Genomic DNA, 27,165 nt, shown 5'->3' on the forward strand with positions numbered 1-27,165 from the left:
CTATACCCCAGTGTGTCAAAACATAAAGAATAACACGGCTGATCTATACGCCAGTGTGTCAGAACATAAAGAATAACATGGCTGAACTATACCCCAGTGTGTCAGAACATAAAGAATAACATGGCTGAACTATACCCCAGTGTGTCAGAACATAAAGAATAACATGGCTGATCTATACCTCAGTGTGTCAGAACATAAAGAATAACACCCCTGATCTATACCCCAGTGTGTCAAAACATAAAGAATAACACAGCTGATCTATACCTCAGTGTGTCAGAACATAAAGAATAACATGGCTGATCTATACCCCAGTGTGTCAGAACATAAAGAATAACATGGCTGATCTATACCCCAGTGTGTCAAAACATAAAGAATAACACAGCTGATCTATACCCCAGTGTGTCAGAACATAAAGAATAACACGGCTCATCTATACCCCAGTGTGTCAGAACATAAAGAATAACACGGCTGATCTATACCCCAGTGTGTCAGAACATAAAGAATAACATGCCGGATCTATACCCCAGTGTGTCAAAACATAAAGAATAACACGGCTGATCTATACCCCAGTGTGTCAGAACATAAAGAATAACACGGCTGATCTATATCTCTAGCTGCCGCATTGTAAAGGATCACACTCAAGGCATATTTTATCACTTGACTGACAAGCAGTGAAATAGACATGATATATGGATATATTAAGTGCCATAATTCATAAACATTGGGTTATAAAAATGAAGGCACAGCTGAAATATAAATATATAAGAGTGCAATTGGGTTAGATTAATCAGGATTAGGACGGATGAGAAGGACGGGGGAATATTTGTTTAACTTGGGTGGTTGTTGGCTATTCATGTGAGAAGTGACAAATGAGGATTCTGGAGTTATGAAGAGTTACAGTTTGGTCTGATGAAGAGGAACACTGATTTTCTGCGGTTTTATTGAAGGAGAAAGTTAGTGTGTAGCAGTATGTGCATGTTTTTTTGCCAATGTTTGTGTTTGTGTACGTCGACTTTGACAGGTGAAGCGATTGAACACAAACTCCAGTCGACCACTACTGAAGGGCAGGAAAGGAAGGATGAAAAAAGAGGGGTAACAAAAAAAGCAAAAAGGAGTGACTTTGGCAGGAGGTCACAGCAGGCCCCGCGGGCCATTTGCTCCAAAGGTGTGTGTTCTCACTTCGCTCCCTTGGACACCCTTGAGATGACGTGCGTATGTGTGTGTGTGTGTGTGTGCGTGTGTGTGTGTGAGAGAGAGAGAGAAAGAGCATACATTAATGGCCGACTGTATGTGTTTGCATACCGGGCTGGCCGTGATGAGCATCAATATGAAGCTAATGTAAATATGCAGTGTTGAACTCAAGTCCACCTGGATTCTTATTCGCTGCTGCCGGTCCTACTTCCACCCCCCTGCTGTGTCCCAAACCGCACCCTGTCCTCTTCTAAACCCACTACTTCTACCCAGGGCCCACCACGCAGGGTCAAAGGTAGTGCACTAAAAGGAATAGTGTGCAATATAGGACACACACTCTCCTGCTAGTGTAACCCAGCCCACGCCTCCCCCCTCCCCCACCAAGGTCACCTTGGCCCGAGCCTGACAGAAATACAACCATCACTAACCATTTACAATGATATCAGGCCCTGCCAACGCTTAGCAACTTTTTCTATGTCTGTTGTCTTTTATTTCCTTCACCTTCTCTCTTTTTCTCTCTTTTGTACTCCGGGGTCGTAAATTGTTTTTCAGTGGGGGCTGTGTTTTCCACAGTCCTTGGGCTTGTCATTGGCTTTTCCATTAAAAAGGAGTTATGATAAAGTTTTGGTGCGGAGAGGGGTCGTGCAGAGAGGGTTATGTAGTTTGTCTGTTTGTTTGTCTGTCCAGGGGTCTCACCAAGCACACTGGCCAGAGAAAGCTGCCATTTGTCTTCGTTAGAGTAAAAGAAGTTCAAAATACGTTAGACTTGTATATAATAAGTTGTGTAGTAGTGATGTGTTACATACAGGATTTTATTAGTAGTAGTAGTTATAGTCTGATGTCTTTTTTAAACAACAAAAAAGTTCACAGCAGTGTTTTAAACACATCAGGAGGCATATGTTTTGTGTTTTCATATCCTATTTTCCAGTTTTATTTGTGTTCGCATGTCTTTATTTTCGAGGTCTTTTTTGTTTGCATGTCCTTATTTTCCAGGCTTTTGTTTGGTGGTTGCATGTCCTCATTTTCCATTTCATTTGGTGTTTGCATGTCCTTATTTTCCTGTTTCTTTGTGTTTGCATGTCCTTATTTTCCAGGTTTTTTTTGGTTTTGCATGTCCTTATTTTTCAGGTTTTGTTGGTTTTGCATGTCTTTATTTTCCATGTTCTTATATTCAAGTTTGCACCAGCAAGATATATGTTGGGTTAGCAGTTTTTCTGCAGATGTGCGATTGCAGAGTTTGATAAATACATTTCCACTGGATTGAAGATCATGATATCATTCCAGAACTATTAAAAGCTGTGGATTTTTCATGACTAACAACAAAAGAGGAAAGCAATCATGGCTGAAAGAAAAACAGATGGGAACACCCTCCCCCCCAAATAACTTTTGGACTGACTGATTAGTTGGTTGATATTCTAGTGCAGGGTGTCCTGTACAGAAGTTGGACCCACTTTACAAAGAAAACATTTGTCTCTAGTGACATTGTTTCTTTATTTGTCAACTTTTGGAAAAATTATTTGAGGGAAAAAGAATACAGCCCATGGGAAATGGTCCACAGACATATGACAAAGTGTTGACCATGTTTGGGTATATTGACAGTTGCAGTTAGTATTTATTTGGAATGTGTAATGAGTGATTGAAAGGAATTGCATTTCTTGATGCAAGAAGTTTATGTTTTCAGCCTTCAAATGTTTTCATTTTGGCCAACAGTGTTTAATTTTTGTCATTCATGTTGACTGTTTTGAAACAGTTCATTCAAATTTGACAATAGCAATTGAAAAATGCTTAATTATTACTAGTTAACATTTGGTAGTAGTGCTAGTTGTAATGGTATTATTGTAGTAGTAGTAGTAGTAGTAGTATTAGTAGTAGTATTTGTAGTAGTATTAGTAGTGGGAATAGTAGTAGCAGTATTATTATTAGTAGTAGTATTATTAGTAGAAGTAACACTGGTAGTAGTAGTTGTAGTAGTAGTAGTAGTGGTGGTAGTAATATTAATAGTAATAGTTGTGGTGGTAGTAGTAGTCATAATATTAGTAGTAGTAATAGTAGTATTAGTAGTAGTTGTGGTGGTAGTAGTAGTAGCAGTAATATTATAGTTATTATTATTAGTAGTAGTAGTATTACTAGTAGTTGTGGTCGTAGTAGTAGCAGTAATAATATTATTATTATTATTAGTAGTAGTAGTGTTAGTAGTAGATGTGGTTGTAGTAGTAGTAGTTATATTAGTAGTATTAGTAGTAGTAGTAGTAGTTGTGGTATTGGTAGTAGTAGTACTAGCATTAGTGGTAGTAGTATTAGTAGTGGTTGTATTGGTGGTGGAATGCAGGTGTTAAATAAGTCTGTGTGTGTTTGATAGGTTGGCTGAAATGTTTTTCATGCACACATTATGTGGAAACACACTTGGCTTCCTGTTTAGCAGTGAATTAGTACACTGAGCAGTGAGTGCAACAAGCAATCTGTGTGTGCGTATGTGTGTTTTTATTCATCCGACTCATAATTGATGCAGATTAGGCAAAAGCTCAGTGGGCTCCGCTTGTCAGAATGGGCTTTTAATTGTATGCCAACTTCTAGGTTTATTAGTTGTTATGGATACTGCAGCCAAGGCTTAAGTGAGTTCTATCCACACACTCACAACCATACAAACACACATAGAGACAAACAAACATATAAAACCAGACACACAAACACATATAGAGACAAACACATAAAACCAGACAAACAAACACAAACACACAAGCACATATAGAGACAAACACATAAAACCAGACACAGAAACACAACCACATAAACACATATAGAGACAAACACATAAAACCAGACACACACGAACACACACACATTAGTTAAATATCTAATAGGGTTCTGCAAAGATGATTGTCCTTTCCGTAATCATTTTAAACCTTACCCTAAACTTAACCTTAACTTCAACCTGAACCTAACCATACATTCAGTCTGAATAACCAGACTTTTTGTCTAAACTTAATGAAGCCGTAATACCTAACCTGTAAACGTAACAAGGGATGCCTAAACCTAATCGTATTGTAACATTTCCCTAAACCTAACACTGTGTAAAAGCAAAATATCATTAGTCAACTTTTTGACTAATGTTAGCTACAGTTTGGAAGTATGTTTGTCCGTTGATATAATCAGTCAGAAACATGTACAATCACACACATATACAGTGGACATAAAAAGTCTACACAGCCCTGTTAAAATGCCAGGTTTCTGTGATGTAAAATAAGGAAAAAAAGATAAACAACTTTTAATGTGACCTATAATGTGAACAATTCAATTGAAAAACAAACTGAAAAAAAATAAAAATAAAACTCACAATAACCTGGTTGCATAAGTGTGCACACCCTCTTATAACTGGGGATGTGGCTCAAGTTAAATAGAAGTCATTTTGGACGTCCCTCCAAAATGTTCTTCATATGAATGGGCTATGGGGTATGGTGGCAAGACGGAAGCCTTTTCTTACAAAGAAAAACAAGCCCGGCTGAAGTTTGCAAAAACAAACATCAAGTCCCCCAAAAGCATGTGGGAAATGTTTTATGGACTGATGAAACCAAGGTTGAAATTTTTGGCACAAATAACAGGCAATTTTGGCACAAAACCTTTAGGCGTCCATTAGAAAGCTGAAGATGAAGAGGAAGTTCACCTTTCAGCACAACAACGACCCAAAGCACACATCCAAAACCACAAAAGCATGGCTTCACCAGAAGCAGATTAACGTTTTGGAATGTCCCAGCCAGAGCCCAGACCTGAATGCAATTGAATATCTGTGGGGTGATCTGAAGAGGGCTGTGCACAGGAGATGTCCTTGCAATCTGACAGAATTGGAGGGCTTTTCAAAGAAGAGTGGGCAAACATTGCCACGTCAAGATGTGCCATGCTAATGGACTCCTACCCAAAAAGACTGAGTGCTGTAATAAAAAAAAAAGGTTCTTCAACAAAGTATTAGTTTAAGGGTGTGCACACTTATGCAACCAAGTTATTGTGAGTTTTTTACTTTTTATTTTTCCCCCTCAAAGATTTCAGTTCGTTTTTCAATTGAATTTTTCACGTTATAGGTCACATTAGAGGTGGAAAAAGTTCTGACATGATTTATCTTTGTATCATTCTTTTACATCCCAAGAACCTGGCATTTTAACAGGGGTGTGTAGACTTTTTATATCCACTGTACACACACACAATCGCACAAACGCCGATTTTCACAGGTCTAATTAACAGCACTCTTCCAGTTGATTGTTTCCAGTTGATTGCATTGTCTTTACTCTTTGGTTGGCTGATGGCAGTTTGCCTGGTTCTGTCTCTGTCCTTGTCTGTTGAATCTTCCAGTTATCTGTCTTTAAGACGACACACCAGTTCAACAGTGGACTCTTATAAGACTGAAGCCAGGGAAACAAATTTGTCCTTTCTCTAAAACTGTGTTCTTCCCCTCTTCTCTCTCCCCCTCCTCTCTCTCCCCTCTCCCCAGAGTGCTCCCAGAGGTCCGTGTGGAGGCTAGAAGTCGTGCCCTGTCCCGGCCGCTCCAGAGTTATTGATAAACGTTTATTGTGCGGCGTGCTGCTGTGAGTTGTGGGTAAAGTCCTGGTAGACGACTCCTGTGGCAGCATCATCCTTCTTGATGACAGCCAGAGAGACAGTCTTTTTACTCTTCTTTTAACTGGTGTCTCCATAAAACGAACCAACCGCCTAACAATGTCTGCTTCAAACAAGAATGTGTGTTTCTGCACATGACATGCTTACACTGTATATGTGAACATGTCTGTGCTCTGTGCATGCATAACATCTGCTTGCGTCCACGCATGTGCATGTTTAGTGGACTTTGCGTTCTTCACTGCATCAACTACTTTTCATTCATCAACATTAGTCTGTTATCTCTGAAAAAAAAGACCAATGCATTTCTGTGTCTTAAGCTCTGTGTCATTTAACATTGAGATGGGCTTTCAGATCAATGTGCGCAGGAGGAACAGTCTCAATCTAGCATTGTATGAAAATGCTCATATTTCAGTACAGACTTAATTTTCTGTCTCAATGCTCCTGGTGAGTCCTGGTGAGATGGTTATCACCAAGGGAAACCAGAGACAGATGGTCCCTTGGGCCCAAATTCAACAGCAGACAGAAAGACAGACAGAAATGGACAGGCAGACAGAAAGACAGACAGAAACAGATGGCCAGACAGAAAGACAGACAGAAACAGACAGGCAGACAGAAAGACAGACAGAAACAGACAGCCAGACAGAAAGACCAAAACAGATGGGCAGAAAGACAGAAACAGACTGGCAGACAGACATACAGACAGAAACAGATGGGCAGAAAGACAGAAACAGACAGGCAGACAGCCAGACAGAAACGGATGGGCAGAAAGACAGACAGAAACAGACAGGCAGACAGAAATACAGACAGAAACAGACTGGCAGACAGACAGAAACAGACAGCCAGACCAAAAGACAGACAGAAACAGATGGGCAGAAAGACATACAGACAGAAACAGACAGGCAGACAGATAGACTGACAGAAACAGACAGGCAGACAGAAAAAGAGACAAAAACAGATTGGCAGAAAGACAGATTCTGTATGTAATCTTAAAGTGTCCTCCTATGTGAGTGTCTGTCTTTCTTCTGTACAGTCGGTAGATCTCTAGCTGTCTCTTTCACTCTCTTTGTTTCTATATCGCTCACCCTGTCTTTCTCTCTGCTTCTCTGTCTCGGTCTCTGACTCTGTCCTTCTGTCGATTCAATTTCAATTAAATTGAAAGGGCTTTATTGGCATGGAAAACATTCCAAGAGATACAGGAGTTTGTCGACATTTGATTTGGTTTCAAACTCTTTGTGGGTCTGCCACTGTGTACTTTTTGTTGAGGACAAGGTAACATTCTAATTAGGTTTTATTTGTGGTTGGATTCCTGGATGCCTTCCAGTGTCAAACAGTTTTATTTTAGTTTTCTGGTAATTTGGTTGGGTCTGACTATGTTGCTCTTCTGTCCTCTCTCTGTCTCTACCTCTCTATCTCTCCCTTTCTGTCTGTCGCTGTCTCTCTGTCTCTATCTCTCTATCTCTCCCTTTCTGTCTGTCGCTGTCTCTCTGTCTCTATCTCTCTATCTCTCCCTTTCTGTCTGTCGCTGTCTCTCTGTCTCCTGCCTATTGACCAGTCTGTCTAGGCTCTCATCCCTTAGCCTTGGGCCTGGCCTCTCATGTGTGTGTTGGTGTGTCTCCTCTCCAAGTCTCTCTCTGTCTTATTGACCAGTCAGGCCATGCATCACATTACCACAGAACAGTCCTTCAGGGAGCTGGCTTGCCCTGCTCAGGGCACCGGGGACATATTTAACGTGACACACACCTCGTTAGATCACAGAGGTCAGACAGCCACTCTCGTTACCGGCCTGGTCCGTCCCCATAATGGAGCCTCCAGTGTCAAGGGGAGGAACATGTGTCTCATAGCAGACATTCGCCAATTTGGAAATTTTGTTTTGGTCTGTCCAATGGGAGTCCTCGGGCTGTCTGCAATATGATTGGAGGATGACCTTGGGAAGTTTGGAGGGAAAAGAGAGATTAATCTTAGAGCTTTGAATACCCTTTGACCTTCTTTAATCTTTCTCTCGCTCGTTTGCAGAAACAACAGACATCCTATAAGGGCTTTATTCTGGACTTCAGCCTCAAATCCTCACATGTTTGTCCACTTCCACTTCCTGGTCCAGTTGTCACAATGGGCCCCTGGTGGACCAACTTTCCCATACTTTCCATTTGGGTCACTGGGGACGGCAGGAGTGGTGGGCGGTGTGCTGCAAGGAAGGAAACAAACTGATGATGAAAGCCCTTACAGGGATGCCCCTAACCCTAACCCTTACAGGGATGCCCCTAACCCTAACCCTAACCCTTACAGGGATGCACAGTGGCAATAGCCTGTTTTAATTTTATAGCAGTTTGAATGTAACATGGAGATGTACCATCCTGGATCTTATCTGTCCAACCTCTCTCCTGGAGATGTACGGTCCTGGATGTTTTCTGTCCAACCTCTCTCCTGGAGATGTACCGTCCTGGATGTTTTCTGTCCAGCCTCTCTCCTGGAGATGTACCATCCTGGATCTTATCTGTCCAACCTCTCTCCTGGGGATGTACCGTCCTGGATGTTTTCTGTCCAGCCTATCTCCTGGAGATGTACCGTCCTGGATGTTTTCTGTCTAAACTCTCTCCTGGTGATTCCCCAATATTCAAAACAATTAAATTAAGGTTGGAAAATGTACAGGACTGTAGCGCTTCAGTGTTGGAAAGCCATGTTCAAAATAGATGCTTTTGGTCACCAAGGTACATCTTCAGACATTATTTTATTTGTTTTCTAACTAGTTTCACCACTGTGTCCTCCTTATCCAATGTATACAACTTTGATGCTGGACAACTCCTGCCACCTCCCACTAGTGCAGCAAAATCTCCCTTTAGGTCAATTTCTGTCTGTGTTAAAGATTATAAATCTTTTTAATAATCCAATAATAAATGTCGCATTGTCCCTTTCGGCTGATTCCTGGATCTGATTGATCGGTTTGGAAGGTATTTCACATAGCAGTGACGCTTCACACATTATTTGTGGTAAAAATATATTTGTGGAAACACTGAGAGGAAAAAGGGTTCTCTTTAAGGTTCTAATGGTGGAACTTCTCCACAGACGGAATTCCATCGCATTGTTGCACTTGAGAGTTCTGTTTAAAAAGTCTGACATCTTAGCAAGCTGCTCTGTACTTGGAGTTTCTGCCCTACATCATAATCAAGAAAGGAAAAAAAGAGAGACACACAAACAAACACACGCACACACACACACACGTAGGGGTAAATAATGTCACACCGAAGAGGAATTGTGGGTTTGTGTGTCTTCAAAGCGGTTGGAGTTCAAAAATTTGATAAAAATAAAAATAAATATATTCCGAGACGAGAAGTTGAGGAAACCATGGAAAGTCATTTCAATTTCTCCAAGTTGTTAACATGACTTCACATCAGGTGGACAATGTCCTTCACATCCAAGTGAATCAGCGGGTTCAGAAGACTCGCTTGGGTGTTGTGTGATGAATATCCAGGGTTAGTTTAGTGATCCGTCTTGTTTTCTTAATCAGATCATTGAGATGAATGTTTCGTCACAGAGACTCCAGTAATTATTATACACACACACACACACATTCAGACTGCATCCTGCCGTCTTCCATTAAACATGGATTTCCACATCATCATAACATACATCTGGAGTCATAAATTCTCATTTATTACCACAAGATCTAATTGGTCATCTGGGTGGGTTTATTAAGGATTGTTAATGAGCAGAGTGTTTGTTTGTGTGTGTGTTTGTGCACAGTGTATTGAAGGAGCCGTGGTTCTATATCACACTGCTAATTTCTTCTTATGAATAAACAGTGATGCATAAACGTCGTTTATAGAGGGGATGTGTCTTTGTGTTGCTGTTTTAGGTTGGTTGATCAAAATAAGAAAACAACAGTTTCAAACTGAGGAGTTTTAAGGAGTGTAAAAGAGAGAGAAGAGGAAGAGAGAGAGAATGAGTTAAGAGTAAAATACTGTCCCCAAACTAGATCCATTTCATGAAGGAAGTTTGAGAAATTGAAATATATTCTTCATTCTGTAGCTGACTTCTGGCCAAGGTTTCCAGGTATGTTTGATTTCCGGGTGTAGCTGGGCTACATTGATTTTCATAGTTTTATTGATTTTCACTGTTTTATCCAAGGACATAATGTACAAGACCTTGAGGTGTCCTGGTCGGCAGCAGGTTTCAGTCAAAAGGCGTCTGTGTTTCTGTCTGTCTGTGTTTCTGTCTGTCTGTGTTTCTGTGAGTGTGGGTTCAGTGTGTGTGTGCGTGTGTCAGTGTGTGTGCGGTGTTACTGTTGAGTGATGTATTTATTCATTCCTCTGTCTGAAATCTTATTTTCTTTCCTCGTCTCTTTGAATAGCCTAGGTTATTTGTGCGTGTGTTTTACCCATCACTGTTTGTTTGTGGGTGTGTGTTTTATTCCCCACTGTTTGTATGTATGTGCGCTGAGTGTCATTTCTTGGTCTGTATGTGTGTGTGTCTGTTTGGGTCTGTTTGTCTATTCATGTCCATGTGTGTATGGAGGAATGTGTTTGGGTCTTTGTGTGTTTATCTGCTGTCGGTCTGTCATCCTCCCCTCATCCTGACGGCCCGGTGGAGGAAAAGAAAACGAGGCAGGAAGCGGTCAGAGGAGTAAAATGTGTTATTAATCATCCAGACTGTCAGACGGAACGAGGCAGTCACACACTGACACACACACTCACACACATTGACATAAACACTACCTGACACACACACTGGCATGAACACACACACACTCACACACACTGACATTAATACACAGTCACACACACACACACACACACACACACACACACACACACACACACACTGACACACAAACACTGACATGAACAGACAGACAGACAGACACACACACACATACACATATACCCTAACATGAACACACACATACTCACACACTGACATGAACACACGCACGCACACACATACCCTGTCACATACACACTGATATGAACCCACACACACACACTCTCACACACACGCACACACAGGGCAGGGACTTTTCGGCCTCTGGCCTGCTGAATACCTGTTGTATCTGGCCTGAAATCTTCCATTCACCAGACAATACCATCACCCTAACTTTGAAAATAGTGTGTGTGTGCATGTGTGTACTGGGAGCTGAGGTAGCCCTGGCATTTTGCCATGACAGAGGGTGAGAGACTTGGCATCTGACACAGAGAGAAGTGGGCAGAACATGGCTATTAGTTAATGACTAGTTGACATCACTCCAAACAACCGAGGAGACATGGAGAGAAATGGAGAGATGGAAAGAGAGAAACAGGGAGAGATGAAGAGAGAGAGAGAAACAGGAAGAGATGGAGAGAGAGGGACTCAGAGATGGAGAGAGAATGAGAGATGGAGAGAGAATTAGAGATGGAGAGAGAGAGAGAAACAGGGAGAGATGGAGAGAGAGGGACTCAGAGATGGAGAGAGAATGAGAGATGGAGAGAATGAGAGATGGAGAGAGAATTAGAGATGGAGAGAGAATGAGAGATGGAGAGAGAATTAGAGATGGAGAGAGAATTAGAGATGGAGAGAGAATGAGAGATGGAGAGAGAATTAGAGATGGAGAGAGAATTAGAGATGGAGAGAGAATTAGAGATGGAGAGAGAATGAGAGACGGAGAGACAGAAAGAAATGAGGAGGGACTCAGAGATGGATTGCAATGGAAAGAGGCAGAGAGACTTTTTTAAAATTTTTAATCGTCTTAGTCATTTTGATTTTTAAATATGTTTCAGTTTTGGTCACATTTTTCTAATTTGAAAAATGATTTCAGCTAGCTATTGTCTAAATTATGAAAACAGTAAGATATTTTAGTCAACAAAATGCCCTTATGTTTTTATCACATTTTAGTCCAATAACTAATATTGCTACGCAGGGCCAGCTGCCTCTAACTGGGGACAATCCTAACAGCAGTGCAGATATGCTTAGAGGCACCTCTGCGGTCAGGCCCGGACTTTGGCCCCCAGGTGCATAGAGACTTGACAATTTTATGAGCAGCTTTGTGCACAGTATGGATAAGTGTGGAATTTCCAATATCTAACTAGCCAGTAGAAAATACGTACTGCACACAGGTCCTTTTTCAAGCAGTTTAATTGACATGGATGGAAATATTAGTTTATGTAAGAACGAGAGGAGAACAGAAGATTAAAAAACAAATTAGGGTATACCCATGTCTCCAGGCAATATACCACAGTCTTTTCCAATACATATATTGAGATGATGAGCTTTCAGATGTTTTTTGATGATCATGGAAAAATAAGTCTTCCTCTTTGCAAAATTGTCCTGTAAAACAATGGTAGTTATATAAAACTATTGTCACAAAGATTATTTTGTGCAGTCTCATTTTTGTCAACCAAAATGAAAAGTAGTTTCATATTTTTTTCTGTTTCTATTTAGTCAGTTATTGTCTCTCGTCAACTGCCACTGAATAATAGGTATTTAACAAATGTTTTTTTTGTCAAAATTAACACTGGGTTGAAAAAAGGGGGAGAGAGAGAAGAGAGAAAAGGAGAGGGAAAGAAAGAGAAAAGGGGGAGGTAATGTTGATATGTCAACAATATTTGTAATGTATTTGTAATGACCTGAAGTGTGGTCAGAGAAGAGGGCTGGTTAGCCAATGACGGGTAAGATCCCAACTTAAAGACAACCTAAGACAGGCACAGTCGTGCATCTGGTCACAATCCACAATATACATACCTGAAGTACATGTAAACCAGAAACAGGATCTGTGCTGAACAATTAGCACAATGACTAGACCAAGAACATGTGGTGCTTTCCAGGTCCGGGGAGGTTGTCAGGTGTCAGTCAGACGAATGCACTGGATTCCCAACTGCACACATTGTTACAGTCTCACTCAAGACTGGTGCACCAACCTGCGTGCCGATTGTTTTGGTGGTTTTCCTGTAGCATGGACCCTCACATCCCCCAGATATAAAAGCAAGGGACGACGCACCATTTACATAGTATTATGTTTGTCTGTCTGTATTTTATGTATTTTTGTGAGTTTGTGTGATTGAATGTAAAATTATGCATTAGAAAAAGAAAAAAAAATGAAAAAAGAGGGTGTGCAGAAATGATGCTAATAATGACACTATTCACCATTGACTTGGTTGACATTAATAATGACACAATTCACCATTGACTTGGTTGACATTAAAAATGACAGTATTCACCATTGACTTGGTTTTCATTAATAATGACAGTATTCACCCATGACTTGTTTGACATAAATAATGACAGTATTCACCATTGACTTGGTTGACATTAATGATGACACTGTTCACCATTGACTTGGTTGACATTAATAATGACACTATTCACCATTGACTTGGTTGACATTAATAATGACAGTATTCACCACTGACTTTGTTGACATTAATAATGACAGTATTCACCATTGACTTGGTTGACATTAATAATGATAGTATTCACCATTGACTTGGTTGACATTAATAATGACAGTATTCACCATTGACTTGGTTGACATCAATAATGACAGTATTCACCATTGACTTGGTTGACATTAATAATGACACTATTCACCATTGACTTGGTTGACATTAATAATGAAAGTATTCACCATTGACTTGGTTGACATTAATAATGATGATATTAACTATTGACTTGGTTGACATTAAAAATGACAGTATTCACCATTGACTTGGTTTTCATTAATAATGACAGTATTCACCCATGACTTGATTGACATAAATAATGACAGTATTCACCATTGACTTGGTTGACATTAATGATGACACTGTTCACCATTGACTTGGTTGACATTAATAATGACAGTATTCACCATTGACTTGGTTGACATTAATAATTACACTATTCACCATTGACTTGGTTGACATTAATAACGACAGTATTCACCATTGACTTGGTTGACATTAATAATGACAGTATTCACCATTGACTTGGTTGACATTAATGATGACACTGTTCACCATTGACTTGGTTGACATTAATAATGACACTATTCACCATTGACTTGGTTGACATTAATAATGACAGTATTCACCACTGACTTTGTTGACATTAATAATGACAGTATTCACCATTGACTTGGTTGACATTAATAACGACAGTATTCACCATTGACTTGGTTGACATTAATAATGACAGTATTCACCATTGACTTGGTTGACATTAATGATGACACTGTTCACCATTGACTTGGTTGACATTAATAATGACACTATTCACCATTGACTTGGTTGACATTAATAATGACAGTATTCACCACTGACTTTGTTGACATTAATAATGACAGTATTCACCATTGACTTGATTTACATTAATAATGACAGTATTCACCATTGACTTGGTTGACATTAATGACTGATCTGCACACAAAAAAACAGAAAGGGAACCAGGCTAGCCTAGTTCAGCTGGCCCACAATTACAAGCAATAATTGTGGTTGCCCTCACTGGATTCAAAACCAGGTCTCCCACATAAGAGGCAGTGTCTTCAACCACTACACCACCATGCTACACATTTGCTCACTGTCAGTATGGCATCTTGACTTCAGACAGTTTTGTCATGTATTACAGTTTTTTTCAATTGCTTACACACAAAATTAAAAATTTGGCTCATTGTGTCAAAACTCAACACACAAGATTTCTTGACACAGCACTTGGAGATCAACATCTAACTGCCAATGCAAAATAACATTCTGCAATCAAAACGTAACACTCTAACTTGAAAAGGCCCTCTTCGGATCAATAGGAAACACACATGCACATGCAATATAAACAGTCAAAGCAAACACAACACACAGGTCAACTGTACTCAAGACACTGCCTACATTTGTAGTCTGTAAACCGTGTTTATTTCCACAACCAAAACTCAGTGTACAGGTGCAGAACTACTATAAGTATTGAACATCTTGTGTAGGTGTTTCTATTGCAGGTCCATGTCAGGGATCTCGTCGTCGATTGGGGTCGGGCCACAGCACCTCGTCCACATCACAGGCAATGTCTTCCCTTGCCAGGCAACGGGGAAAATATCTCCGTGTGTGGCGTATCCACCCATGGATCGACCCCACCTCGATGTCCCCACATGCCTCCTCCATCGCTCGCAGGAGCGGCACGCGTACATGTGGTAGGCGGTCATAGACCTTCCACCACCATGCCGAAAAGAATTCCTCGATCGGATTTAGGAACGGGGAATAAGGGGGCAGGTGCAACACCATGAAATGGTCGTGGTTGGCAAACCAGTCCCGGACCAGAGCAGCCCGGTGGAAACTGACATTATCCCAGATGACAACAAACATGGGCTGCCCTGGTCTGTCCTGTGTGACCACAGCATGTAGTGCATCGAGAAATGCCAGTAGGTGTGCAGTGTTGTAGGGTCCTAGGGTGGCATGGTGATGGAGGAGCCCTTGACCACCAATGGCGGCACACATGGTGATGTTGCCCCCGCGCTGCCCGGGGATGTTCACGATGGCCCTTTGGCCGATGATGTTCCGGCCCCGACGTCTGGTTTTTGCCAAATTGAACCCAGCTTCATCTATGTAGATGTACTCATGTTGCTGCGCTGCCGCATCGAAGGCCAGGACAGTCTAACAGAACATGCATATACCAAAATGTCACTATTGTGTTCCTGAATACAGCGATACTGCCTCTACAATGTCGCACAATGACTGTGGATTGGGTTGGACACATTCGGATATCACCAAAATGTTGGCAGTGTCCCTCCAACTGCAAAAAATCTTGTCTTAAAAATCTTGTTCTATTGGCAAAAAAGTCAAATTTATCTTGTTTTCAGGTAAAACAATCTAGATGGTTAGCTTATTTTACATAAAAACAAGATAAATGTGACCTTTTTGCCAATGGAACAAGATTTTTAAGTATTTTTTTTTTTGCAGTAAGGGGGCGACTGCAAGGTATATATCCATGTAAACACACAACTGCCATTGTAGTGGTACTGTGGCACTCACCTGCACATAGTCATAGCGAAGGTTCTTGACTGCAACACTGTTCCTCTCAAATGGAACCTTGTAAAGTTGTTTCATGCTGACGTGGTGTTCCCGCAGGACCCGGGCGAGTGTCGTCGTACTGACACTGTGCACATTGTGGAAAATTGCCTGGTCTTCGAGGATGCGCTCACGCAATTGGCGCAGGGTGATGGCGTTGTTTGCCACCACAAGGTTGACAACGGCCAGTTCCTGGGCATGGGTTAACACTCGTTGCCTTCCTCCCACGGCAGGTCGCCTGGCAGTTCTGCAAACAATTCATGATTAGTGTCGATGGTTAGGTTCTTTTCCCCATCCCGTACTGTCATACTGTACATGGTGAAATACTGTATAACCAGATTCAGCCAGAACACTGTTGCACAGCAAATTTGAAAACGCAAATTTAACACTCTCAGAGTTACAGTCAAATTAACACTCCCCCAGGGTTTATATGTAAACCACTGTAAAAGTGTTAAATTACTGTAACACTGGAAAATCTACACTAACACTAGACAATTTGCTGTGTGGGTACTTAGAGGTCTGCACGGGCTTTAAACTGAAGCCCTAACCCGGCCCGTACCCGCGATCATTTAACCCGAACCGACCCGACCCGACAGTTACATTTACATGTTAAGCCCGAACCCGACCCGAACCCGAGGTCAAAAAAACAAAAAAAAAAACATGTTTGCAATATGTATTTAATGATTGCTTAAAACGATAAACAAATATCGTTACATAGGCGCAGCGGCCCCATCAGCACAGCAGTAAGAGAAAAAAAACGTAACTTACCAATTGCATAACTTTGCTGTGGTCGAACAGTTGTAACAGTCACACTGCTGCTGTCTGTGTTGTTGTGACTGAAATAGCGCGCGAGAGCGGTAGCACATGCGCAAAACGGTTTTGTGATATTATAATGATAAAATAAATAAATATATATATATATTTTTTTTTTTTTTTTTTTTGAGAGAGAGAGAGAGAGAGAGAGAGAGAGAGAGAGAGAGAGAGAGAGAGGAGCGCCTGTGTGTCTGTGTAACATATGCACATTGATTGCACATCTGCGCACGCAAGTACTTTCTCTCTCTCGCGTGCCGGTCACCACAACACACACAGCAAGCAGGCAAAGCACAGTAGCACACGGCACGCAAACTATATATAGACTTTTTAGTTTTACGAACCCGACCCGAACCCGAGGCTGTTCATTAAACATTAACCCGAAACCGACCCGAAACCCGCACATTTTTCGGGTCCCGACGGGCTCGGGTCGGGTAGCAGACCTCACTGTGCAGTCCTTTGGCGTTAATTTAGGACATACCTGTTTTCTTGTCAGTATGTCCGAATGATGCTGGCTACCGTGAAGCGGCTGAGGTTGGGCCGGACCCTCTGCCCGGCCTCCCTCATAGTCAGGCCATGGTTGATGACATGGTCCACCACAGTGGCCCTGATGTCGTCAGTGATAGTTATGCGTCTGCCTGGTTCCCGTTCAGGTTGGTGCCATTCTCCTCTCCCTCTTCCCCCATCTCGTTCTCCTCTCCCTCTTCCCCCATCTCGTTCTCCTCTCCCTCTTCCTCCATCTCTTCCTCGTTCTCCTCTCCCTCTTCCCCCATCTCGTTCTCCTCTCCCTCTTCCCCCATCTCGTTCTCCTCTCCCTCTTCCTCCATCTCTTCCTCGTTCTCCTCTCCCTCTTCCCCCATCTCGTTCTCCTCTCCCTCTTCCCCCATCTCGTTCTCCTCTCCCTCTTCCTCCATCTCTTCCTCGTTCTCCTCTCCCTCTTCCCCCATCTCGTTCTCCTCTCCCTCTTCCCCCATCTCGTTCTCCTCTCCCTCTTCCTCCATCTCTTCCTCGTTCTCCTCTCCCTCTTCTTCAATCTCGTTCTCCTCTCCCTCTTCCTCGTTCTCCTCTCCCTCTTCCTCCATCTCGTTCTCCTCTCCCTCTTCCCCCATCTCGTTCTCCTCTCCCTCTTCCTCGTTCTCCTCTCCCTCTTCCCCCATCTCGTTCTCTTCTCCCTCTTCCTCCATCTCTTCCTCGTTCTCCTCTCCCTCTTCCCCCATCTCTTCCTCGTCTTCTCCTTCCCCTTGGTCCTTCGGCCTCCATATTCGCAATTGTATCACGACAGGTGCACATACCTGAGTTCTATTTATAGTGCTACAGCTGTGACTGATTGGTGTTCAATTACCGGTTAAGTGTTTTACTGTGTGTGCGGGGGTGTTGCTATTGTCGCATGTGTTTTTATTATTGAATGGATGTGCTGTATGCAAAGTGTTTCCTCATTTTCCAACGTGTGTAACATACAACACTCTGTGTGTAGTGTTTTGCACCGTGTGTTGCACAATTGTTTGCAGTGCAATGCCTACAATGTGTTTATTCATTTGGTGCCTGTGTGTAAGACATGCATGCAAACGGTACGGTTTTGACGCTTTGATCTGGGCATTCACTTTTTGTGTTTTAGCAATTGGGAAAAACTGTAACATCTCGCCAAGTTTGAATATTTCGCCACACACCATTAAAGTAATAATTCATCAAAAAATCCCTTTAAGCATTGTTTTAAACTGACTAACGTTTCTTATTAAGTTTACCTCCACCACAAATAGCATCTATGAACTGTATGGCTTTTGCCACTGGCAGTTTTAACAGCTTGTCAGCCAGTAATAGGCTTACTAGTATCTACTAATTTACTACTTAGAATAGTCATAAGAAATTGCTAGTGAGACTGAAGATACATTTTACACTAACAAAGCTATTTCATTTCATGGGACAAAAAAGTTAGTTTTTCTTTCATTCGTGAATGACATTGGTACAATAACTATCAATATTGGTGACGATAACTGACATTATTCGTGACATTATTTCTATCTAGCCTATTTTAGCACAAAAAGCATGCACGGTTACGCACAAATATTTGCAATATAACCGTAAACTGTTTATTTTTAGACTAACAATAACGCAGCTACTGATACAGTTTTAGTCTATCTGTAACAAATCCTAATGCATAATTTGTCTGACTGGGACAAGACTTGAACGCAGGACCTATTGTGGGCAGGTCCACATTTCTAACCACTACGCTATTTAACAAGGGGCAGTCACACAGTCAGTCAGCCAGTCAGTCAGTAAGAGACATTCGCTCATCTTGGCGAGCTCCGCTTACGCGGTCCAGAAAATTTTTTAAAAAGTATTTGGAATGTGTGTTGTGTGTGTCTGTGTGTGTGTGTGTGTGTGTGTCAGTGGGTGTGTTGTGTTTGTGTGTATGGTGTCTGTGTGTGTGTGTATGGTGTCTGTGTGTATGGTTTCTCTGTGTGTGTGCGTTTTTGTGTGTGTGTATGGTTTCTGTGTGTGTGTGTCTGTGGTGTCTGTGTATATGGTGTCTGTGTGTGTGAGTGGGTGTAGTGTGTCTGTGTGTATGGTATCTATGTGTTTGTGTGTATGGTGTCTGTGTGTGTGTGTGTGTGAGTGGGTGTTGTGTATTTGTGTGTATGGTGTGTGTGTGAGTGGGTGTTGTGTGTTTCAGAAGACTATCTGCTGTGACAGTGATTTAGGCTCTCTGTGTCTAGAATACACACCATATACACAAACACACACACCCCTGTAAAGTCAAGCCACTCAATATCCAACTCCTACAAATTACCTGCAGAGGCAGGCAGGACAGACAGACAGACTGGCAGACAAACAGGACAGACAGAAAGACTGTCAGACAAACAGGACAGACAGAAAGACTGTCAGACAAACAGGACAAACAGAAAGACTGTCAGACAAACAGGACAGACAGAAAGACTGTCAGACAAACAGGACAGACAGAAAGACTGTCAGACAAACAGGACAAACAGAAAGACTGTCAGACAAACAGGACAGACAGAAAGACTGTCAGACAAACAGGACAGACAGAAAGACTGTCAGACAAACAGGACAAACAGAAAGACTGTCAGACAAACAGGACAGACAGAAAGACTGTCAGACAAACAGGACAGACAGAAAGACTGTCAGACAAACAGGACAGACAGAAAGACTGTCAGACAAACAGGACAAACAGAAAGACTGTCAGACAAACAGGACAGACAGAAAGACTGTCAGACAAACAGGACAGACAGAAAGACTGTCAGACAAACAGGACAGACAGAAAGACTGTCAGACAAACAGGACAAACAGAAAGACTGTCAGACAAACAGGACAGACAGAAAGACTGTCAGACAAACAGGACAGACAGAAAGACTGTCAGACAAACAGGACAGACAGAAAGACTGTCAGACAAACAGGACAAACAGAAAGACTGTCAGACAAACAGGACAGACAGAAAGACTGTCAGACAAACAGGACAGACAGAACAGACAGTTAGCTTTAAAGCAGGCCTTTATGGGTTCCTTCACAGTGTGTTTATTGAATAGGGAGCCATTTCAGTTGTAGTCAGAGACCTCCACTTTCCCCCTAACTGTCATTGTAATGCATCTTTAACTGTGGAAGGTTAAGCAGATATCTGTTGTTAGTGTTCCGTCCTTCTCTCCAGCCTCGACCCAAGGCCTGAGACACACTAATCTACATACCATGAATAGAAATGAATGGGAAGGACTGGAGAATTGGCCTGTTGCTAGCTGGGACCAAGGCTACTGTTAGCACTCTGCTATGGAGGCTGAATCAGGAGACAGACAGGATGACCTGTTCAACCTTCCAGGTGAGGTGTGTGTCCTTGTTTTGCTACCCCAAATGTTTTTAAATACCCCAAATGTTTTTAAATACCCCAAATGTTTTTAAATACCCCAAATGTTTTTAAATACCCCAAATGTTTTTAAATACCCCAAATCTGCACAAGGTTTGTAAAGCCAGGAATGTACCACGTTGTGAAGTGGGGATGTGCATAAGGCGTTCACGTGCGTGCGTGCGTGTGTTCGCCTGTTGCCATTTAAGGATCCTGTTGAACACCAGTCATAATGGAAATTGTCACAATACAGTAATATGACTTTCTTAACAGCCTGAACAGTGGTTAATATATGCCCAATATGCAGAATATTTACATACACACCCATTGGACATTTCGTTTGGAAATTAATATATTTACATATATTAATACATGTTAATATTCTTGTCACCATATGCATGTATAAATAAAATTATTACTTTGAAAGTCACTCTGAATGTCACATAACCTGTCTGGCAAACAGATGACAACAATAAAGGCATTATAAAGGGCTAATAAGATGTCATACATGACTAATACACAGTCATAGGGGTGTTCAAGGTTCATAAAGACCTTTTCACTGGACTGTGATTATTTATTGTCCTCCTGTAAAGATCAGATAAAATCACCCTCCGCCATCAGTCATACATTCAGTTTGCCACTGTTTAGACTCTGGTGTTTCTCTGAAAGGCACACAGTTATGGATGGAGCCTAAACCCCCCCCCCCCACACACACACACACTCACACACACACACACACATATGAAACATGCATGCAGGAGGGATAACACACAGTCACACTACACACAACACACACTTACAGCACACTTCCACAACCCTCTCCCTCCATATCTCTCCCCCTCTCCCTCCCTCCTTACCCCCTTATCCCTCTTTATTTCTCCCCCTCTCCCTCCCTATCTCTCCCCCTCTACCTCTCTCTATCTCTCGCTGTCTCTCTTCCTTCCTCCTCTCTCTCAGCCCTCTCTCACCCTCTCGCTGTCTCTCTCTCCCTTTCTCTCTATTTCCCTCCACTTTACTGAGTATCAATAACCTGTTAGGACTTTTAGTTGAGATGAAAACAACATGATCTGGGAAAATATTGAATAATCAATGCAGGGTAATTCTCTGTGATTATCCCAGTACGTGTGTGGGGCAACTAAACGGAGTGGGGGCATTGTAAACCAGGCACCTCTTTGCACTGACTGCTTTCTGATGGGGAACAAATCCATACTCTGCAAATACAATCTAATTTCTGCCTGCCCTGCCAATTTAAATAGGCGGTATTGAATTAAGCGGGTAAAAACAGAAATCGATCTTTCCTTCGTCCGTCTCTGCGCTGCCGTGCTTCAGACTCTGACACGGCCGAAATCACCACGGATACCAGAGAGGAACGCCCAGAACGAGAAAGACCAGGCATGTCTGTCTCTCCCTCTAACAGTGTCTGTCTCTCTCTAACAGTGTCTGTCTCTCTCTAACAGTGTCTGTCTCTCTCTCTAACAGTGTCTGTCTCTCTCTAACAGTGTCTGTCTCTCTCTCTAACAGTCTCTGTCTCTCTCTCTAACAGTGTCTGTCTCTCTCTAAAAGTCTCTGTCTCTCTCTCTAACAGTCTCTGTCTCTCTCTCTAACAGTGTTTGTCTCTCTCTCTAACAGTGTCTGTCTCTCTCTAACAGTGTCTGTCTCTCTCTCTAACAGTGTCTGTCTCTCTCTCTAACAGTGTCTGTCTCTCTCTAACAGTGTCTCTCTCTCTCTCTAAGTGTCTGTCTCTCTCTCTAACTGTCTCTGTCTCTCTCTGTTTCTCTCTGCCTTTATCTATATGTCTTTCTTTCTGTCTGTACCTCTACATGTCTGTCTGTCCCTTTTCTTTCTGTCTGTCTGTTTTTCTGTTTAGGTATCTGTCTCTCTGTCCATGTGACATTCTCTATGGCTGTCTGTCTCACAGTCTTAGGTTATCAGATTTTCTCTCTCTATCTTCTTCGATCTCTATCTCTGTCTTTTTCGCTGTCTGTCACTCTTTGTTTCTCTGTCTCTCTCTCTGTTTGTTTCTGTCTGTTTCTGTATCTTGTGGATGACTCCTTGTGTAAAAAATGTAAAGAAAAAACATCAATCTTTCAATATACTTTATTCATGTCTCTAGTCTTTTGATGTAAACCATCCTGCTTTTGTTTTATTGATGGAACATTTAACCCATTACAAAATGTTATTTTCAAATTGGCTAACTTAGCAGAAACATCTACTTATTTAGTACAATCTCTGTAGGATTTGATTACTGATTTTGGTACTCTCTAAGTTTATTCTGTTTAATAGTAGTCTTAATTTACTTTATTTCTATTTAATAGTGGTCCTAATTAACTTGATTTCTGTTTAATAGTGGTCTTACTTTACAGGACATGAAGTAGATTACATAAGTACTCACACCCCAAGGATATTTGCACATTTTTATATTTTACAGTCTGGAGCTAAAATTGATATCATTGAGCTTTTCTGTCACTCTACACAAAGTATTAATGTTGAAGTTTGAAAAAAGTTGAATATGTTTTTTAAATTAACAACAAATACAATTCAGAAACATATTGATTGTGTGTTTGTGTACTTTGCTATGACACAAATGAAAAGCTGTGGTTTAGCTAATTGCCTTCAGAAGAAGAAGAATTTGTTCACCACTGACTTTGGTCTCCAAACTGAGGTCTTGGTAAGAGAAGCCACCAGTAGCTTGTTTCCACGGGTGGCAATCACTGGTGTTTTACCCTAAAGTCCAGCTTATGTTCTGTTTCCATGGACCGGTGCCAGTTGGCCAGTAGTCCGTGACCGGGTAGCCCGGCTCTCACTTGGTGCCAAGCCCCGGACTTTAGGACTCAAGCCTTGTTCACACCAGGCATGGCATACTTTAATTGTTCCGGCGGAAGTACTTTCATTTCAGTAAAAAGCAATCCACACCGCTGTAGCTAATCTGCCATACTGGTGTGTCACAAGTAAAAAATGTCCAACTTGTGCAGTGCTTTTCCATATGGCATCAAACGGAAGCTGATTTACCACCGAAGAAGAGCTGATATGTAGCTTTGAACTCCATGTTTATGGGATCGCAAGGAAAGATTTCACAGCTCAATATTTGAGGTACCCTAAAAGATCAAAGTTTGACACTTAGCCTATGCTAAATATTTGAGTGGGACATTTCCTTGAACCAATTGGTTAAATATTTGAGGGACATTTCCATGGAAAATAAATATATACAGTGGGGAGAACAAGTACTTGATACACTGCCGATTTTTGCAAATTTTCCTACTTACAAAGCATGTAGAGGTCTATAATTTTTATCATAGGTACACTTCAAGTGTGAGAGACGGAATCTTATTAATCTAATTAATTTGCATTTTATTGCATGACATAAGTATTTGATCACCTACCATCCAGTAAGAATTCCAGCTCTCACAAACCTGTTAGTTTTTCTTTAAGAAGGCCTCCTGTTCTCCACTCATTACCTGTATTAACTGCACCTGTTTGAACACGTTACCTGAATAAAAGACACCTGTCCACACATTCAATTGAACAGACTCTGACCTGTCCACAATGGCCAAGACCAGAGAGCTGTGTAAGGACATCAGGGATAACATTGTAGACCTGCACAAGGCTGGGATGGACTACAGGACAATAGGCAAGCAGTTACAACAGTTGGTGCAATTATTAGAAAATAGAAGTTCAATCTCCCTCAGTCTGGGGTTCCATGCAAGATCTCACCTCGTGGGGCATCAATGATCATGAGGAAGGTGAGGGATCAGCCCAGAACTACACGGCAGGACCTGGTCAATGACCTGAAGAGAGCTGGGACCACAGTCTCAAAGAAAACCATTAATAACACACTACGCCGTCATGGATTAAAATCCTGCAGCGCACGCAAGGTCCCCCTGCTCAAGCCAGCGCATGTCCAGGCCCAATGACCATCTGGATGATCCAGAGGAGGAATGGGAGAAGGTCAAGTGGTCTGATGAGACAAAAATAGAGCTTTTTGGTCTAAACTCCACTCGCCGTGATTGGAGGAGGAAGAAGGATGAGTACAACCCCAAGAACACCATCCCGACCGTGAAGGATGGATGTGGAAACATTACTCTTTGGGGATGCTTTTCTGCAAAGGGGACAGGACAACTGCACCATATTGAGGGGAGGATGGATGGGGCCATGTATTGCGAGATCTTGGCCAACAACCTCCTTCCCTCAGTAAGAGCATTGAAGATGGGTCGTGGCTGGGTCTTCCAGCATGACAACAACCCGAAACACACAGCCAGGGCAACTAAGGAGTGGCTCCGTAAGAAGCATCTCAAGGTCCGGGAGTGGCCTAGCCAATCTCCAAACCTGAACCCAATAGAAAATCTTTGGAGGGAGCTGAAAGTCCATATTGCCCAGCGACAGCCCCAAAACCTGAATGGATCTGGAGAAGATATGTATGGATGAGTGGGCCAAAATCCCTGCTGCAGTGTGTGCAAACCTGGTCAAGAACTACAGGAAACGTATGATCTCTGTAATTGTAAACAAAGATTTCTGTACCGAATATTAAGTTCTGCTTTTCTGATGTATCAAATACTTATGTCATGCAATGAAATGCAAATGAATTACTTAAAAATCTTACAATGTGATTTTCTGGATTTTTGTTTTAGATTCCGTCACTCACAGTTGAAGTTTACCTATGATAAAAATTACAGACTTCTACATGCTTTGTAAGTGGGAAAACCTGCAAAATCAGCAGTGTATCAAATACTTGTTCTCCCCACTGTATATGAGAATGTTTTATTCTTATTTTATTGAATCTGTTTTAACCTTCTCTTTTACTTGCTGGTTTGGGTCACTGTCCGTGAACAATAGAACTAGGTTGGAGGGAATTGTTAGATTGTGCAGTAAAATTCCAGGCACAAATCTAAATGACCTCTCCCAACTGTATAAAGTCAGAGTTACAAAGAAAGCCCAGTAAATCTTCGCTGACCTTAGTCACCCCTTGTTCAGAGAGTTCAGGTTGCTTCCATCTGGTCGCAGATAAAACCTACCATGATGCAGGACCAACAGATTTATTTTGCCCCTTCTGATATTTACTTTCTGAATTACACAAAGTCATTGTATGTTGTTTTTTTTTGTGTGTGAATTTTTGTGTGGTGTTTGGGGAGTTGACCGAGTTAATTGTGTCGATAGTTGAATGTACTGTTGGCTTTGCAACAAATTGCCCCTCAGGGATAATAAAGACTGCTAAATAACTAACCAACCAACTAACTAACTGACATCTCCCACCATAATCTACCACCATCATCAATAAAATGTAATAAAAAACAGGCAATGGTTGGAACTGTAATGATAGGTTTTACTGCAGTCATTGATGTTATTGAAAAAACATCATTGTTAATTAAAAAAGCTCACTTATTATGGCTTGACATCACCTGGCATATCATGGTTGGAGAGTTACTTAACTAGCAGAGTTCAGAAGAACTGCTTTTATTTTACTTGTCCCAAAGAAGTAGAAAGAGCTGATTTTTTTTTCCAAATTTAACTAAGTTTAATGCCTTGTACTCCTGAATGAAGTTTCACTTGAAGATTAATTTTCTATCATTTTGGTCAATCTTTTTTTTTTGGTGTTCTGTTTTCTGTATTTTATTATGGGTTACCATCTGCCTCATCTGTATGGTGAATAAGCTGTTATTGTAAAACTTATGTTTTCTTAAAGGGACAGATGTATGATTTCTACTGTACTAAGTTTTTGAGAAGTTTGATTGAGAGTCAAAGTCCCAATTTGTTCATGCAAAGTGAGACACATGCAAAGAGACACATATACACTCGCAGGAGCTAACACACACATACAGACAGAAACACCTTTTTCTTACTTGTACTGAAGTTTTGTTTGTGTGTGATTTATTTAATGTTAAGTTGTTGGACCCCAGAAACATTAGCTGTCACCATGGCATCAACTGAAGGGGATCCATACAAACAAATAGTGTCCTTCGGTCTTCATAACACACCCGTTTAATACTGCTGTCCCAGAAGCCAATGTACCATCCTCACCCTCCCAAACAGTGACACCAGTCACTTTAATTAACAACAGAGTTTTAATTAAACATTGATTAGCTGCTAATTAGTGCGATGATAGCTCCCAGATGTGCGTGGAACAGGTACTGAGAGTGACAGGCGAGGGGGGATGACGGATCTGTGGCACAGCCAAATTGTGTTGGGGACTTGCCCCGGGGGCCAGTGTTTTGTGATTATTTTTTCGATTATAAACGAGGCCTTCGCCGCACATTTTCTCTAATTGATGTTGCTCTGATGGCTCCCAGATGACAGGGGACGAGTGTGCAGTATGGACGGCCAAGAAGATTGAGAGGGTGCAAATCTTCATCAGATTTAGGCAATTTTCTGCCACTGCAAAGCAATGAATAGATTTTTAAAGTTCAGGAGTTGCCGTGGTGATGAATTCATCTTTGTTGTGAAGATATAAAAGCTTGTGTGTCTTTATATCTGTATGTCTGTCTGTCTGTATGTCTGTCTGTCTCTATCATTTTTCCCAAAGACAGAGTATCACAGACCTATTAATTGTGAAAATGACTAAAGTTGAAAGCAGAATATTCACTCAATATCTCTTAAAAACAATAAAATCAGGTACAAAGCACTTTCTCCTCCAAACAACCTGGTTTTCCATAATGGTCCAGATAGAGGACCTTGTCCTCCACACAGCCTGGCTTCCCATAATGGTCCAGATAGAGGACCCTGTCC

General features: G+C 41.6%; 1 protein-coding gene across 1 annotated transcript; it reads right to left on the reverse strand.

The window, feature by feature from the left end:
• Positions 1-14,729: 14,729 nt before the first annotated feature.
• Positions 14,730-17,328, reverse strand: LOC117594586. Its single transcript, XM_034292814.1, has 3 exons — positions 17,080-17,328; positions 15,753-16,035; positions 14,730-15,374 (listed from the first exon to the last, which is right to left on the reverse strand). Exons 2-3 carry the CDS (start codon positions 15,825-15,827, stop codon positions 14,730-14,732), a joined length of 720 nt encoding a protein of 239 aa, XP_034148705.1. The 5' UTR covers positions 15,828-16,035; positions 17,080-17,328.
• Positions 17,329-27,165: the final 9,837 nt, after the last annotated feature.

The sequence above is a fragment of the Esox lucius genome, chromosome 6 (assembly GCF_011004845.1).
Source record: "Esox lucius isolate fEsoLuc1 chromosome 6, fEsoLuc1.pri, whole genome shotgun sequence".
NCBI classification, from domain to species: Eukaryota; Metazoa; Chordata; class Actinopteri; order Esociformes; family Esocidae; genus Esox; species Esox lucius.

Excerpts from the sequence above, each read along its gene's own strand:
- LOC117594586 (XM_034292814.1), bottom strand. The coding sequence starts at position 15,827 with ATGAAACAACTTTACAAGGTTCCATTTGAGAGGAACAGTGTTGCAGTC. Across the intron at positions 15,375-15,752 it reads TTCGCTATGACTATGTGCAG|ACTGTCCTGGCCTTCGATGC; the intron begins GTGAGTGCCACA and ends ATGTTCTGTTAG.